Below are 18,600 nucleotides of genomic sequence, written 5' to 3' on the forward strand. Positions count from 1 at the left end.
ATCTTCAGCTTTAATTTCTACTGTGTGAACTCTGGCGCCCATCTCTACTCTTGCCCCACTAAAACAGGGAAGTCAGAATTTTCACTATGTCTCAATCTTGGCAGCTACATATAATAAAGTGTGCTATCATTGCCATTGATTTATCATTGTGAGAATGAAATTAACTTTTTTCTTTTAGAATGTTCCAGAAACACAACACACCCAAGTAAAGTTCTCAGTTATTTGACTACACAGTATGGCTGTGTATACTGTATACACTAAGAATGTTGATGTAAAATACAAATACTTAAAAATGAAAAAACCATAGAGAATAGGTTAGTACTCTAAAGCAATAGCCAGAGAAAGGCCACAGGATACCTGGATATGAGCAGGCAGAATCCACGGGGCTTACTTCTCCACAGAAGAGAGCACGTGGAGAGAGGCAATGCCAGTGTGCTCAGACTTGTGATGGCTACAACAGTTCTTGCCCCCACAGTCTTCTTAGAGATAATTCTCACAGACAGACATCTTGGAAGCTGGTGAATGACACGCCTTCCTGCCTGGAACACTAAAAGCTAGGAATAGGCATGCTAAGATTCCCTGCTATCAATTCCTTCCTAGTACATTTTATAGAACGCATACGGGAGGACTGATCTAACAGACAAGGCAGTAGATGGTCCACTTAGACCCCAACAGGGTAGAGAACATTTCTAAGTCAGTCCTTGACTGTTCTCAGAAAATCCCCTCTAGATTTTACCTGACTTTGGAGTGATGCGGGATTCTTGGATTTCTGATTGTTGCACTCAAGGCTTGCTCTAGCAATGTTCTGAAATAGCTAACCCAACACATTAGAGGAGGATGTGTGAATTTCCTAAAGCTCAGAAGCCAGTGAGATTTGGGTACAGAAGAGGTAAAATGGTTATCTAACTATAAATCTAAAAGTAGGGAAAACAGACCTGTAAAGGAGATAGTATTTTCTTTCTTAAAGAAAAGGCTTCCTTTAAGTTTATATCCTAAGAAAAGTGTGCTTATAAACTGCAGGGTAAGACACCTGAACCATACAGGGTTTAATGTATAATTGTCTAACTCCTGATAAAATGACTTAAGCTTTTAAATAATGCTTCCTGATTTTCACGAATGAACACCTCTAGAAAATACTGGCTTGCTTTGCTTTTGATATCCTAGGTGACTGGAGGGTAAATGAAAACAAACCCACTGGTTATGCCCAGGCAGCAAAGGCTCTGGGTATCTTGGGTAAGTGGTAGAGTAGCTCACTGACACAGGCGAATTAAAGTCAAGCTTTCATTCTGTTGTCACTCAAACTGAGCATATTTCAACTGTTAGGCTGACATGGCTTCTCACTGTAGAAAGCTGCCTGCCAATCCTCACAGAGTCTACTGAGTAAATCTAGAGATAAGTGAAGCGGCAGTGTGCCTAAATGGTCTCAGGGGAGCAGTAAGCAAGGAAGTGTCATGAGGGGGAAGCACATCACAGACCAGGAAATGAATACCAAAGGGTCTCCCACAGAGAATAAGGACTTCCGGCACACAGAGTTTAGAGACCCCCAGTGGGAGCTCCGATGCTCTAGAGACTGGGATGTGGCTACCTATGTTCTAGGAATGGCCTGATTATCTTACTTCTGGCCTCTGAATAGTTTTTCTTTTTAAAGCATAATAGTTACATTTACTCTACTCTAGGGTCTAGATATCTAATTTCTGTGAAATAACACTACGTATTTCAAAAATGGTGTGAATCTTTACCCAATTTGCAAGTTAACACACAAATATATTATCTCATACATTTTAATCAGGAAGTCTTAGAAGAAACATCTTTAAGTGTTTTTGTTTAAGAGCATTTTGCTCTACCTTTCACTCAAGACAAATGAAAGATGTCCATTACGATGGATCTCTGGTGTGTTTGAACTAGATAAAAATTGTTCAGTGAAGGGATTACTTTCCCAGCTTTAATGGCTCAAGTGGAGGCAGTAGATACTGGGAATGGGACCCTGGAGCAGAAGAGACTTAAAGCTATTGAGAAACCAATAAGAACCCAGTGAGCTGAGGTGAAAAGAATGACTGGCTGGATAAAATATGGTTTGAAAAATGTCCCAAATTAAGAAGTAGGCCTTCCTTTCATGCCTCTTTAAATACTCCTTAACAGCCCCCTGCTCAGGCCTGCTTCTAATAAGAGAGCAGAGTGAAGATTGCCAATAATTCAGATGGCAAACCAGAAAGGGACAGGAACCAAGATGGTTTTGATTTCCCAAATGAGGAGGGCCTTCAAACACCAGAGGCTAGATTAGAATATCCCCGCAAAAGCTTTTAACTCGAAAGTTATCGAGATTCAGAAAGGCACATAATTAAAACCAAACGCTTTCTACCAAGTTTAAAATAAAGTCATGGCTCAGGAAAGCTAGGCCCAAGGGAAAGGAACAGAACAAGTCACATGTCCACTGCCAAGGTTGAAACTGCTTTAACGCACGTTCCTTTGGAGTCACGGTCTGACCCCACAGTGATGGGAAAAAAAATCTCCTATTTACATTTCCAAAAGAAGGACTAAGCAGAAGGAACATTTTATATCATGTTCTGTATCCTAGCTGGGCCAGGGGAAAAATTGAGCTATTCTGGGATGCCCCACACAGAACCACCCTTCCATTTTAGAGCTCTCAGACTAAAGGTTGATTAGAAACAAGCCAATACAAGTGAGGCTTCAAGAACAGAACTTAAGACCAAATTTCAAAATCCCTGAAAAACCTAATCAAACACACACACACACACACACACACACACACACGCACACTGCACACATGTGTGCATGCCACATACATGCACACTGCTAGAAACCATTATGTTTTCCTCAGTATGTCTCGGAATAGATCTTCCTAAGTCTGTATTCCTAGTAAGCTAGTTAAGATCCTATACATTTTAAAATAGACACAGAGGGGAAAAAAAAAAAACAAGATTTGTGTACAGATGTGCTCGTGAGGAAGATGAGAGAGCTGTATTAGTTCTCCCTATATGTGCATTAAAAGCCACCATTTCCTTATCATCACCAGTTTCGACTGTATTAGTTTCTATTACCACCAGAACAAATGATCATAAAACTTGGAATCTTAAAACACGCATGGCCTCAGTTTTACAGGTCGCAGGGCTGCACTGCTCTAGTGCTTTCTTTGTTCTCTGCCTTTGAGCTCATTGGTCAGGAGACTACCAAGTCTTAGGCTGCAGGCCCCTGTGGCCACTCAGGTCTTCTGGGGTTTCCACGTCCCTTCTCGCTCAGCCCCTCCCCCTTCAATCCAGCAATGACATGCGGGTCCTTCCCCCCTTCATACTCTGTGCTCTTTGTGTCATCAGGCTCACTTGGGGGGAAACCTGCCTAGCAGAAGGTCAACTGTGCATACAACAGTTACATAATCATGGCAAATCTATATTTTCATGAATACAGGGCCAGGATATAATCTGAGAGCCAATTCTAACTTTCCCCCTTCAACAACAAAACATGAACCAGTTAATAACATCCTAGAAGAAATATGGTCTCTCAGCTACAATGAGTAACCACATATATGCAGTATCCAAACAATGCTAAAAATACTGCCTTATGCCAGAAAAAGTGCTCATTCATGTGAGTATGTATGAGAGACAGTAGACTTCTAAACAGAAAACTGGCAACTATAAAATCACATCTATCTTCATCATATTAAAATCTTCATCATTTAAAATGCTTGAATTGCCTGCACGAACTACTACTTAATACATATGGAAAAAAAATAGTTAAATGAGAAAGTCACCTTCACCATGTAACACTGTTTCTGTTGTAGCTATTTCTCTCTATGTTTGCATTAATTTTGGGTATGGGTATGCATGGTGTGCACAAGTGGGGACAGAGGACAACCTCATGGCATCAGTTCTTTTTTGTCAGAAAGTAATAAATAGAGGCCAGGTGGTGGTGGCACACGCCTTTAATCCCAGCACTCGGGAGGCAGAGGCAGGCGGATTTCTGAGTTCGAGGCCAGCCTGGTCTACAAAGTGAGTTCCAGGACAGCCAGGGGTACACAGAGAAACCCTGTCTTGAAAAACCAATATATATTTTAAATGAATCCATGATTATAAGCAAAAATGTGAGCTATCATCTTTAGATTTGACCTACTTTTGGAAAACTTTCTATTGGTTCTTTGTAAATTTTACATCATACACCCCAATCCCACTCATCTCCCCATCCCTTTCGTCCACACTTTTTTGCTTGCAAATGCTCATTGCAGTGAGTTGGTGTAGTTCAAGGCCTCTGGCTTCTGCTGCTCTATCAGTCCTGGACCCTCACTGGGACTCCTCTCAGACATCCTGTTGTTGCCCTGGTCATGGAGACCCTGCAGCTTTGGATCTGCAGGACCCTCAGTTCACTGATGGGATAGACACTGGATGGGTGGCATCAGTCCTTTTCTCCGCACTGCATGGATGCCACTGATCAAACTCAGAGTGTCTGGCTTGCCAGTGTGTGTTACCCACTGAGCCATCTCTCAGACCCTATATTATAAATATTTGAGGAAAATGTCACATGCTGGATAATGCCTCCCCATGCATTTTTCATTTGTTTGTTTAGTATGGAGGAACAAATGTGAACACAGCTGTCACGTGAACTTTATGATACTGCAGGCAGAAGGAAAGCAAGCAGCAGTAGCTTGCATGTTTTACTGTAGCTTACCACTCTCTAAAATAAAATAGCATGGGTTGGCCAGATGACTAAGAGGGTAAAGGCTCTTGCTACCAAATCCTGTAAGGTGAATGCGCTTCTCCAGGACCCACACTGTGGGAGGAGAGAACTGACTCCTGCAAGCTGTTTTCTGACCACAGCATATGTGAGCACCACCCCAAATAAATAGAACAAATACAAACAAGCTTGTTATTATAGAAATACTCATCTTTGGGTGCATTTATTAAGCTCCCAAATTATTATTAGGATTTTACAGTTCATAGTTTTCACAGTCCTGAAGTTCCTGAAGGATGTCTGGATTATTTTGAATTAGAAAATGTACTTACCCTAGAAGGAATTATGTCAAGCTACCAAGTCCTCCATAAACTACCCTAGGAAAACCATTTTTAAAAAGATAATTCTAAGGTCCTTAGGATGTATATGTGCCTTTATAAGCACACACATTCTCTATCTAGCCATCCTTGTGCTGTGTCTAGAAGTGCCACAGGGTTGCACAGCTATGGCTTGGATACACCAGTGTGCACAGCTATCTGAATGCATACTGCAGTCATTCAAAAACCGGGCTCAGTAAAACCTGACTGTGCCTGCATAATCAGTTTATAATACTGCCTATCACTTGCCTACCATGTGCTGAGCACCGTCATTAACACAGGAAAAGAAGCTATGAATGCAAAAGTCCACAGCACAATCTTGAGTGCCCTAAGCCCCAGTCTTCAGGTGTCCTTGTGTTTCTCTGAGTACCTGCATCTCACAAGCTCTTCAGCAGATCACACCTTTCAAGGTGGTAAGCTTCCCATGGCCAAAGCCCAGGAAGAAATGTTTTTCTTTTTCTTTCTTTTTCTTTCTTTCTTTTTTTTTTAGAATCACTTATTTTATTTACGAGTACACTACTGCTGTCTTCAGACACACCAGAAGAGGGCCTTGAATCCCATTACAGATGATTGTGAGCCACCATGTGGTTGCTGGGAATTGAATTTAGGCCCTCTGGAAGAGCAGCCAGTGCTCTTAACCACTGAGTTCTCTCTCAAGCCCTGTTGGATTTTTTTTTTTTTTTTTTTTTTTTTGAGGCAGGGTCTCACTATGTAGCCCTGGTGGCTTCTAACTATAGCAACCCTCTTGATGCTTAGATTACTGGCACTCAGCCATGTCTTTCTGTGCATGTGTGCATGTACTGGGATGATAAATCTGACATCATGCCTGGCTGAGATGGATGGAGATCTCTCTCTCTCTCTCTCTCTCTCTCTGTCTTTCTCAACATAGTAAATGCTGTAGCTTATTAGATAGCAGTCATCTAAATTTTATTTGGACCAAACTGTTAATTAAAATTTTAAAAAGGGTTTCCTAGATTTCAAGGTGTTCAGCAGATAAGGCACTTCCCCCTTAAAAAGATTAATTTTTCTGCTGACCTAATCCATGGTAACAGTAAAAAAATCAAAAGGGAGATAATCCCAAGTGCCTAAGTACAAGTCATATGAGGTTTAATGCTATTTCGCAGTAACTTCTACATATCAGGGACTTCCTCTGTTTTTAGCTTTTTCTTTTTGCCCTACAGAAACCAAAATATCAACTCCTCTATTTTGGAGCTATAGATGTGTTAGCATGACAAACAGGAATCATTTGAATTGCCCTGGGAAAATCCATGTTCAGATTTCCGTTCAGAAATTGCAATTTCTAGCATATAGCCTCCAACTTTTCAAAAACAGTCAAATTTTATATGGACAATGGTTTTCATTAAGTACCTGTCTGTGTCTTGTCAGCATTGTCAGTGATGTAGAGTAATAAATATATGATTATAAAATCTTAGAATCAGCTTTGATCTTATAAGCAAGCCTATAAAAGAGCAAGGTTAGAAATAAAACCGATTTAATGCAATCAAGGGCCAGGTTATCTGGTTCCTCCAGTAAACAAACAGGGAGAGACTCATACTGATTAGAGATCTTAGACAAGGCTTTAAGTAGGGGTTCAGATATCCTAGGGTCTGAAGCTGGTGGTGGTTAAAAATGACACAATTGTGTGACTGATGGGAAATCTGTCATAGGCCAGGGCTTTACTAGGGCCACAGTTATCCCATAATATTACTCTGCTCTGAAAGGTGATACTCCAAGAGATTAAAACAAATAATATCTGAATTAAAAATTACTACTCTATTTTTATTGTTCCACAGAGAAACCGAGTCTTCAAATACACAGTTGTTTGGATTCGGGAGCTGAATGGTCTATTAGAATGCAGACCTCAGCAGAGGAAACACTGTAACCGGCTTGAGGCAGAGCTAGCAGGTCCTTCAGGTAAGACAACCCAGTAATTCACACTCTACCATTTGCAAATTTGTTACAACTTAATGGGTTCCAAGTTGCAATATTTGTTTAAAATTTATTTATAAAGCAAATTAATAACATAAACAAAATAATAAAATCACCTAATTATAAGGATCTCTTTTTGAGTGCTAAAAATGGCTTTAGAGTAACAATTTGTATATAAGTGACAGATACACTAGACATGACAGATACTATCACAGGGCATGGCATATTTTTTCTCCTTTCCAATAGCTTTATTCAGACTGCAAAACAATAAGCTTACATGGCCATAGGCCAGAAGGTTAAGTAGGAAGTAGGCTGGATCCATAAATAAGATATTTCACTTGAGTGCTAAGGGGTTTATTTGCTCTTAATTCTAATTTTAAAGTTCCAAATTTAAAGTGATATAAATTTGTCCCCTTTCCAATTATTTTGTAAGTTTTCTCTCATTAAACTAGGTTCAATTGCTCTCATCATCGTTTTCAAATTAGACCCAATAACTGGGAATATTGGCAACCATCTAGGAGCTCCTGCACAGAGGCACAGTGGCTACACATCTTACGGCTAGGATAAAGGCTCTGCATGACAACTGCTGCTGCAGTGTTTTCAGTTATGAGATCTTAGCTAACTGCCCAATCCTCCCTGCCTCAATAGTTTCATCAGTGAAATGGGGGTACTGCTACTCTGTTAAAGGTTACTGATGGCAAACAAGTGAGGAGGTAAATGTAAGGGCACAGGACATGCAGTGCACAAAGCGTGAGCCTCCCCATGTTTCCGTGCTGCCCTCTTGTCCCTCTTTGGTCCTTTGATTCTCCCAAAGCTTGATGACTACCAGAGGGATTAAGATCAAATAAAAACCTCAGCCCTCAAGTGAAACATTTTACTTGTGGATCCAGCCTACTTCCTACTTCCCCCTTCCAGTCTGCAGCCTTATTCTCCCTTAAAACAATACAGAGTTTTTTAAGATTTACTTTCATTTACTTTACAATTTAACTTCAACCTAAAAATACTTAACTTTTCACACAGACTTTAAAGACAGCTATTTATATTTTGATGGCATCATGTAACTAAAGAAGCTTGTTGGATTGAGGCTGGGAGGACACCCACTTTCCGATAACCAACACCCAGTGCATAAAAAGCCCGTCAGGTGCAGAACCAAAAGAGAGCTTAAAAAAAAAAAAAAAAAAAAAAAAAAAAAAAAAAAAAGAAGAAGGAGGAGGAGGAGGAGGAGGAGGAAGAAGAAGAAGAAGAAGAAGAAGAAAGAAAAGAAAAGAAAAGAAAAAAAGAAGAAAGAAAAGAAAAGAAAAAAAGAAGAAATCCTAAAGGGTGATGAAGTCCATTTCCAGTCATCTCCTCTTGGCCATCTGAATACAACTAATTGTCACTTTACCCAAATATGAGAGCAAGAGAAAAAACAAGCGAGGCCAATGTGAATGGTCTGTAAACTTCTTCGAACTGTAAAAACACAGTCCTTGGCTATACAACTGTTACTTATTGAAAATAAAGCCAGGATTCAACTGCAGACTCACAGCCTACGGACTCTCAACTGTGGGCCCGTCGAGAACAGAAGCTTATTGCTGTAACAGAACTGACACCAGTGCTCCCAGGCGCAGGAAGGAGACACAGAGCCTGCCATCTTCCTGCATGTGGTTCCAGTCAGAACTGCAAAGAGCCAGGGCCACCTCTGCCGCTGGCTACCACTCTGCTTACCATTTATCCCTTCTCCATGGGACCTTTACTCTATAGACATGGTCACCTCTCACAGCTCTGGCCGTTACCGTCAATCTTTTCAGTCTGAAATTAAATATGTCTTGAGTTCTGGATCAACTCTAGGTTTACTATCTCTTACCTACAATGTGCAGGATTCACAAGTATCCAGATGTCCTCTCTCTCCCCTTCCTCCCCTTCTCTCTCTCAGCAGATCTCGGGCATTTGCATAAGGAATATTGGCGACAGACCCCAAGCAGGAAACTCACCTGTCTCTCGTGCTCCTTAGGCATGTAGAGTACAGAGCCTTTTTTACTATATTTTAAGTGCACCTCTGGTTTTACTGTGACATGAAGTCAGAAATGGGATTGTCTCCTGTGGCCTTCAGAGTGTTCAATTCTGGAGCCTTTCAAATTGTAGCTTAGGTATGTTAAACCTACATTTCCTGAATGTCCCAAAGAACCTTCATCCAATTAACCTTAACAGGAGCACTTTCTGCTTGCCTGTGCCTTCCTCTCAAGTTTGCCACCTCAGTTTGTTCTCTTTTCTCCATCCCTTTCCTGTGCCCATTCCACTATTCTATCAGCCCTCAAGCTTTGTCAGCCTGTCATCTACACAGCAGACCTGCCATGTCTTACCTGAAACCCTGCCATTAGGGGCAACTGACTTGAGCTTTTCCTATCCCCCAACCACCCAGCATTTAGCTTCCAGTGCTCATGTCTCCAATATGCAGTCTGGATCACAACCCAGACTGCCACTCCTCTGTACACAGGACAGCTCCTTACATCCTCAGAAGGAAAGACTAAGAGCCTCCTGGCATGATCCCCATTTCCTATTATAAATACTCTCTCTCATTCTAGCCACCCAGAACTGCAGCTCTGAAAACAAGGCCACATTTTCTCACGCCTTTTCCCTCTGCCTCTGCCTCTGCAATATGAGTCTTCTTTGTCATCTAGGTTCTATTCTGCCACACATAAGGATAATACATTTTCTAATTGATTCAACTAAAATACTCTGAACCTATGTCCTTATTAGAAAATTCATCTCTCCCTGTGACATCAACTTCATTTTTCATCTCTCAATTAGAAAGATATCTTTCATTTATGATTTGCAGCATCTGAAATAGGGGTTACAGCATAGCAGATGCTCATGAGCCATTATCTGTGAAAGGATTAATAGTAGAGCAGATTGGCTGGCATGTGGCACAGTCCATAATCCCCATTACTTGAGTTGAGGGAGGAGGACTGACCATGAATTGAAATCTAGCCCATAGTAAGACCACATACCAGAATGATGGACTGCCTACTTATCATGGGAAGTAGAATAGTAAGAGGAGGAATCAGCTTGCAGAATGGAGCTGATGTCTTCAAAATGCCCAGTCTTTCTGGTCCATACACCCTGGCTTCAGAAGCTCCCTTAGCAAGGCTCTATGTAAGGCATGGACTAACAAAGCCAGTGTGTGTCTACTTAAAACCTGATGGATGGTTTCCAAAGGGAATCTATTTCATTTTTACAGACTCTACTACTGCCCAAGAAGATTCCTTGCACTGAAGAATTGCAGTTTATTGACTTTTCTTGGGGGGGGGGGGAGATAGTGGCTTTAATTAGGCAGAAAAAAATGGCTAACAGATTGCACCCTAATTACCCAGAAAAATGTTTCTCATTCCATGATAATGAATTATAAAGTGGAATTTAATGAAGAAAAACAAAAAGGATTCTAGACTGGTAATGCCTCAGATGTAGAATCTTAGGTAAAGACCATAAAACACTACTCTATAAAAGCACTTGTTGTTGGCCAGAGGTACACAAAGCACTTCCCCAAGGCTGACCAGCGACCAAGGCTGGAAAGGGGAGAGGTAGTGTGCCCTTGTCCTGAAAACTAGAGGCCCTAATAAATAAGCTCTCATGACAACTGCAATCTTTTACCATTCAATTTCTCTAATGAATTGATTAGAGTAATTATAAAATAGAGGGAACAGATTAACCATTCCCTTTGTGTAATTGCTAGCTGGTATGAAAATATTTATGTGAAACCCTTTCAATTGAGATGTTTAGACCTAAAGCAATCCAGACTAAATGCTAATGATCTTGGGTTATAAATACAGGTCAAATTCTTGTATCACAAATGAGCAATCAACACACAATTGCCTGGTTAGAAGATTCCTAGAATTCAGATATTCAGATGCTAATTCACTTCAAGCTGTAGTCAGCACAGCTATCATCAAATGAGTTATCATCAAAATCATCACTTCATTTTGGGTATCCACTAGCATGCATACACATGCACACACACACATACACACACACACGAAATACATACATGTTCTATATTTATTCTCTCTTACACATGCACACACGTGCATCACATATGATCTATATTTATATTCACTCTCTCTCTCTCTCTCTCTCTCTCTCTTACACACACACACACACACACACACACACACACACACCCCTTCTTTTTTGAGGTATGGTCCTGTTATATTGCTCAGGCAGACTGGCTTCAATCTTGTGGTTCTTCTGCCTCAGCCTCCTGAGAGCTATTCTCAGTGATGTCATACTATATTAAAGGGGCATATTTTAACAAGCAAAGACTACTTTGATAGTAAATATATGTGGCTGCAAATTTTTGATATTTTTTCTTTTTAAGTTTTGGTAGCACTGGGATCTGACATAGGGCCATGCACATTCTAGACTCAATGACTAAGATTCCTTAGCCCTGGCTTTTTTTTTTTTTTTTAACTTCTTATTGAGAGATGGTCTCACTAAGTTGCCCAGGCGGTCCTTACGCTTGTTGTTCCTCCTGCCTCTGCCTCCTGAGCAGCTGGGATGACTTGCAGGCAGGTCTGGCTTAGAATTTTAATGCTGGAAAACCTGCTCTGAAAAGAAGCCTCAAAGGCAACTATATGAAGCCTGCATCTTCTGTTCCAGCTGCTTCAGGGTAAGAGAAGAGAGTTTCTACTACAGGGGCATGGCTCTGCTTTTCCAGAGTAACAAGTCAGACGACAGAGCAACAGCTCCTAGAGACGTTAGGCCTAAAGCAACCCCGACCAAACAGTTCAGATACAATTTTAGATACAAGACACGCTGAATTGTGAGAGTACAGAGGACCTGGTCAAGAGATTACGTCACTAACCCACAGAAGGCTCAAGCAGCAGAGTCACCAACATACCGCAGCATGTCCCCTCTCAGTGAGGGCTGGGATGTAGGGGGATAAAGAGGAGCAGAGGGACACTTCTACCTAGTGAAGAGGAAGGCTGATGGTCTGATTATTTGTTTTGGAGGATACAAGGTTTTACATGTTGGACGTTGGACTTGAACTCAATTAGCTAAGGCTAAGCTCAAATTTGTGATTTTAACATTTTTGTCTTCGTCTCCTGAGAGCTAGGCCTATGCTATCACCACACCAGGTAATAAGTATTTTATTATTATTATTATTATTATTATTATTATTATTATTATTATATGTGTAAGAATGCTTTGCCTGCATGTATGTGTGCAGATCACGTGCTTGCCTGGGACTCTGGGTTCTCTGGAATTGGAGTTATGGATGATTCAGAGGTGGCATGTGGTTTGTGGAAATCAATCCTTGGTCCTGTGTAAGAATAAGTGCTCTTAATCGGGAGCCATATCTCCAGCTTTTAAGGGAGTGTGTGTGTTTTTTTTTTTTTTAAACAATAAGGATATAATTTATGTTCAGAGAATAACAAATACTATTTAAAAATATAAATGAGCAAAAGTAAATGCCATCTTGATTGATGAGGACATATACTTTCTTTTACATATGAGTGATATTTCACTAGGGAGAAAGCCAAACCCTAGGCAGGCAAGCAGGCAGCAGGAAGGCAGCAGACAGGCAGCAGGCAGGCAGCAGGCAGGCAGGCAGGCAGGCAGGCAGGCAGGCAGCAGGCAGCAGGCAGGCAGGCAGGCAGGCAGGCAGCAGGCAGGCAGCAGGCAGGCAGGCAGGCAGGCAGGCAGCAGGCAGGCAGCAGGCAGGCAGGCAGGCAGGCAGGCAGCAGGCAGGCAGGCAGGCAGGCAGGCAGCAGGCAGGCAGGCAGGCAGGCAGCAGGCAGGCAGGCAGGCAGGCAGGCAGGCAGGCAGGCAGGCAGCAGGCAGCAGGCAGCAGGCAGCAGGCAGCAGGCAGCAGGCAGCAGGCAGCAGGCAGCAGGCAGCAGGCAACAGGCAGGCAGGTAGCAGGCAGCAGGCAGCAGGCAGGCAGCAGTGTTTTGTTGGTGGTGCTGGTGGTTGGTTTGTTTTTTCTGTTTTGTTTTGTTTTTTACATTTATTAACTTACTTTTGTGTGAGTGCATGCTTTTGTGCCTAAGTCAGAGGACAACTTGTAGGAGATTTTCCTCTTCTTCCATCGTTTCCTGGGGATCAAACTCAGGTCATCAGGCTTAGTGTGAAGTGCCTTACCTACTAAGCCATCTTGCTGGCCTGGATTAGACTTTCACACTATTAAAAAGGTTATAGGTTTACTAAGAACAGAAATCTGGCATTACACAATTCAGAAAGCATCAGATACTGCCAAGAGTTCAGAAGAAAAGGTATGTGATAAAATAGTTTCTGGGTTTGGACTACACAAAAATCATCCTATCACTGTTTTCACAAGTTAAAAACAACACCTATTCAGCTAGTTTTAATTTACCCACAGGGCTTCTTGAACATTTGTTCAAGAACAAAATGTCCAAAATATTCTGTATGTAAACAGCCATTATTTAAAAATTCTCTTAAGACATTTTCCTTATATGGAAGCTTTCATATTTAGCTCCTTTAACACCACTAGAATAATAATAAAACTTTAAATACTTGTTCAAAAATTTAGTCCTGTTTTGCAGAATGTTAGATCAATCAGGGGCTGTACATTGTCAATGATTGCAATCTCTAGTTGGGGGAAGGGGCATGACTTCAAGATAGAGTAATTGGCCTGGCCATCTTCTTTAAGAGAAATCTGAGGCCTACAGGGTCTCGGGATCTGTGGTGTTTCTGACTCCAGAGGGCATGACAGGAATTTAAGAACCAGTCATAGGAAATTCAATTATGGCCTGTCAGTTGCCTCCCTTGGTCAAAAACACAGCATTCTTCTTCCCTGCAGTTTCAACTTCCCATGTCCCTACAGCTACCTAGGTTTTAAAATATTATCTTGGCCCATAAGCAAGACCCTTAAACTTGACCTTCAAGTCTACCTGCTTACACTCTAGTGTTGATAAGGGTTTTAAAGTAGAGAAATCTGAGCTTAAAACTCTGCTGCTTACTATCCAAGTGATACTAGGCAAGCCTTGTCTCTTCTATGCAACTCATTAACACCCAGCTCACAGGGCCCAGGGGACCAGCCTGTTGCAGCTAGGCATCAGAAGGAGCATGAGTAGAAAGCCACAGTAAATGCATTCTTAAGGTACACCCAAAACCCAGGTACACCCAGTTTTTTTTTAAAAGAGTACCCCAATTAATCAAATATGAGAGTAAATGAGGAGAGATGTGAAATCTCATGCGATGAATCCATATGAAAAGCAACATTCTCTACGGCGTGGCTCAAGCCATCTGGACCCTGGAAGTGGTTGTAGTAGTCTGATGCTACTGTGGGAATCGACAGCCACTGACCGGCCATTAAAACTGGGAAGCGGTCTCTTATTAAACCTACCCATGTTTTGATTTCCTGTAATCTAAACTCCCAAATTTTCTCCCCCTGTGCCCTCTGTCTAAGGCAGGAGTGGGAGGCAGGAGAATGAGGATGGAAAGGGTGGAGGCAGGAAGAAAGAAGCACCAAACAGCTAATGAAGGAAGGAAAAAGAGAAAACAGGAGGGCGGTTACTAATCAGGAGCTTGCTGAGGGATCACAGGTATGGTGTATGCCTCCCTCCGGGGCTGTGTGTGCAATGTCTGAGCTTTAACCAGGGGCTCTTCACATCCAAAAGTGCTATGGAGTACATGGGGGTGGCAGTGAGAAGAAGCATTAACTGAGGTAACGGTGCTCAGTTCTGTGGACATCAACTAGGAGCCACCAGAAAATATCCAATGGCTGCTGTAAAAAGTGCCTGAGCCTCGTGGTAAAGGGAGGTCCATGAGTGGAAGAAAAGCCTTGGGAGCTCAGGAGTGGGGACAGCACACACCACAGCCTCCCTTGGTCTTCTCACAGAAGGAAACATGAGCAAACCAGTTTCACATAGAAGCATTGTTCTGGCACTCTAGTAGGTAAATATCTCTGGTTGGAGTCCAGACCAATATGCTGCATTCCAAATTCTATTATATGACAACTTACACACGGAGATACTGAAAATGAAAATAAAACAATAAAAAGAAGCTGCTGAGGTTTCTTGCAGATTTTCTTCCCATAGCTCTCCAAATAAGGCAAGCCAACCGCCTTTACGCTGTGTGTTCGCTACACCACAGCGGAGCTCCTAAGAGGGAACTGCTTCTTGCCTACTACCTAATATGCCCATCAGGGCTTCTCCCCGCGCATTTGCTGCTGGTAGCATTTCTTGCTTTGGCTAGCTTTTGACCAAGGAGGACAGTAAATTATACACAAAATATCTCTATGTTTAAAAATTCAGCAGACACAGTCACCAGAGGCAATGGAGACTCTTAAATGGCTCTGCCTAAGATATTATAAGCACCTTAACTTAGCTGGCTGTCAAAGGGTAAAGTTATTTTTTTGGTTTTTAAGCAAGAAGTTTCCTGGGAGGAAGGTTGCACGTATCCATAAGGATTAATTCATTCTGATGTTTTGTCACTTATGGAGACATAAACCAGGCGAAGGCACACACTGTCTTATGCACACACATATATGAATATGCATGCAGGACTTGCAAATGATGAAAATCTGATCTACACAGCTTCATGCCAGTTGGGAGCTTTCTCTCTTAAAATAGTACTGATCCATAAAACACAGGAAAAACAGCAACTGACTGTGGACAAACAAACAAACAACCCTCAAGAGACTCTCCATAAGACACTGTGATAAACCCTGGAATCTGCTAGGCATGGTGGCACAAGCCTCTACTCCCAGTGCCTGGGAAGCTGAGGCAGGTGGAGTGCTTTTAGCTTGAGGCCAGCCTGGTCTACATATCCAGCTCTAGGCCAAACAAGGCTACACAGTAAGATCCTGCCTCAAAACAAGACCAAAAAACCCAGAACAAACCCAACCCACCAACCCAACAAAATAAAAAAAAATGAAAAACTAAACAACAGATCACACCAAACAAAAAGCTCTCCAGAAGCTTACTACCAAGCATTTTACAACAGATTAAAAGCTCAAAGGCAGAAACGGTAGCCTGAATTAGTTAAGTCTGCTTTTACTTAAGACAGTATCAAGTCCTGGGAGTCACAACCCCTTTAGGAAAGCTAGCTGGGGCTTTACTTGCAACCCCCCTCCTTATTGACTTCTCCACACTCTGAAATAACCCATTTTCTCGGCCTCAGACTGCCAGTTACATGCACACACATTTCCCACCTTTGACATGCTACGACCAGACATAAATAAAAAAGGCTTACTCGGAGTGTCTTGGCGGTCGGGGAGGGAGATGCTGGGGGAGAATCAGACTGAGATTTCCTACTCCGTGTGAACTCCTTACTTCGTGTATATAAAGAGGACATGGTTCCTGGAGATGGAAACAGACACCCAACCTCTGGATTCTTCACACAAAGCTGGGATCTGTCCCTGTAGATAACTTTTACAGAATTCCTCCGTTTGAGCTGATAAAAGATGACTTTGGATAGAACTAAATAAAGGATAAAAGCCGCCTTGCAAATTATAGTCTTGAGCTCTGAGCCAGTCCACAGTTACAGAGCGGTGTGTTATGTCCCATCAGTGTTCCAGTGTGGCTTCAATCACAAGTATGAGCAGTAGAAGGCATGTGCCGAACACCACCTTTCATGCCTAGACTGAATCTGTGATCCTGTCCAAAGGTCACTTCTTACTCAGGCTGGTTTGGGAATAAAACCTGAATCTGGGCTCCCGATGACTCTTGATTAAATCCCAGAAGAATGGCTCTTGCGGCAGACGAGTCTGGGGACAAGTACTGTCCCTTTATCCAGAAGGAAGAAACACACGTCCTCTGGAGTCACCCTGTCTTCCCTCAGTCTGACTCCACTGGGCTGTCAGGGTCTGAACTCCTGTGCTAAACTCAGGTTAAACAACTAAAACACAAAGCAGGAACCAAGAGTTTGTGGGAAGGAAGCAGTCGGAGGAAGTGCAGCTTTAAGTCCTTCCAGACGAGCTGTCTTTGCTCTAAACACTCAGAGTCATACGCACATCTTTCCCCTCCCCTCTTCTATTTTCTGACATTCCAAATCCCCATTCGCTCAGCGAGGAATGCTGGAGAGTAGCCAAGGGCAAGGATTCACTTTCAACCCAGAACTTGGTTGCCACTTGTAGAAGGAAAAGAGTGGCCAGCTTCGAGGAATGGAGGCTGCGGGCACGCCTAGGGGCAACCCCACAACCTCCCATAGATACCACCCACCCCAGAGCAGACAGCAGTTGCCAAGGCTGGTCTCTGTAAACCCTTCTTTTGTGTATGAGAATGGTGATTTTCAGCTCTCATATCTCTCAAGTGACAGGCCCAGACAGAAATATGAAAGTACCTTCAAGCCTTTTATGTGAAGTTTTAAAGTCTTGTCATTCTTGCGCTGCAACAAAGGCCAGCAGCTTGAAACTCTGGGCACTACAAAGTAAGCTCTGCAGAGCAGAGATCTTATTGGCTAAGTTTCTATTAGAAAATATATCAGAGTTTCTTCGGACACCACAATCAGGAAGGAGTAAGATTTGAAAGTGGCATAAAGGTGGCAGGAAACAATGACTGGTAGATGACAGGGCTCAGCGGCACAGAGAAAATTAAGAGTTAACAAGAAAGGAATGTCTTTGCTGGGCGTTGAAGGAGCTTGCACTTGGCCTTGAAGAAACATCTCGTTTAATCTCTTGCTCTCTTGTCACTGCCGCATTGTCCAGCATTTCTAAGCCAGATGCTTTTGAGGCCAGTGGGCTTGTCCTTAGAGTAACAACCCTCTCCCTCCAGGCTCCTGGAAACTCTATCCCACTCCCCCCTTCCCACATGGAATTCATACTTTTCCCCTTAACTACTTCCAACTAATGACTCATTTGCCTTGGCTGTTTCGATATCTCTTTTATTCCAAACACGAATTTTGTGAAGTTAAATAAGCAAAAGTGATCATCTACTTGGGGCGGGGGTCAGTTTAATGAATGCAGTTGAAAAGGATTTACAAGAAGTCTTATTCACTTTCAATGTGAAAACAGCTCCTTAAGATTAGTTAATCCTACAACAAGCTGGAATTATAGGCTCCGTCTAAAAGGCCCATTATTGTGAGAATTCCTATCTGTGAACTTTTTGTTTTATTTATTATGTCTTGCCTGATGTGGCACACATGTACCATGGTGTGTGTGTGTGTACATGTGAGTCAGAAGACAATTTGGGGAAGCTGCTTTTTTTTTTTTTTTCTTCACTATTTGGTTTCCAGGGCTTGAACGCAGGTTGTCAAGTCCTGAATCAGATCCTTTATCCTGTGAGCCATTTTACTGATCCCTGATCTATTTTTATAATCTGGATATATCTTACGTAGCTAACCCTGTTAGCATGCTGAATGAACATTATCATGGTTACACTATTCTTTGACATGACAGTAAAAACAACTCTAAGCAGTCCCAGTTTATATAGTAACTTCACTTACTAGGACTGGAGAGGGATCATAAACCCCCTTTATTCTTCTCACCAGGACAGGGTTTCTCTGTGGTTGACCAAGCTGGACTCGAACTCAGACATCCATCTGCATCTGCCTTCCAAGTGCTAGGATTCAAGGTGTGCGCTACCACCGCCCAGTAAACCCCTTTATTCTTAAATGGCTATTTTGTCCCTTCTCATTTATATTATATGTCTATTTAAGCAAGTTCTAACAGTGACAA

General features: G+C 42.2%; 1 protein-coding gene across 6 annotated transcripts in view; it reads right to left on the bottom strand.

Annotated features, from left to right (window-relative positions):
• Positions 1 to 18,600, bottom strand: part of Ppp1r12b (protein phosphatase 1 regulatory subunit 12B) — a 205,600-nt gene that overhangs the window by 30,602 nt on the left and 156,398 nt on the right. Inside the window, exon 1 of one of the 6 annotated variants that reach the window (XM_021161368.3) lies at positions 16,179 to 17,127. The exons of the other annotated variants lie outside the window; for them this stretch is intronic. Coding sequence (XP_021017027.1) covers positions 16,179 to 16,280 — 102 coding nt within the window. The 5' untranslated portion in view covers positions 16,281 to 17,127. Of the gene's footprint in view, positions 1 to 16,178; positions 17,128 to 18,600 lie in introns of those variants that run through there. 6 annotated transcript variants of the gene reach the window in all.

The sequence above is a fragment of the Mus caroli genome, unplaced genomic scaffold (assembly GCF_978045245.1).
Source record: "Mus caroli unplaced genomic scaffold, Mus_caroli_1 scaffold_1, whole genome shotgun sequence".
In the NCBI taxonomy this organism is placed as follows: Eukaryota; Metazoa; Chordata; class Mammalia; order Rodentia; family Muridae; genus Mus; species Mus caroli.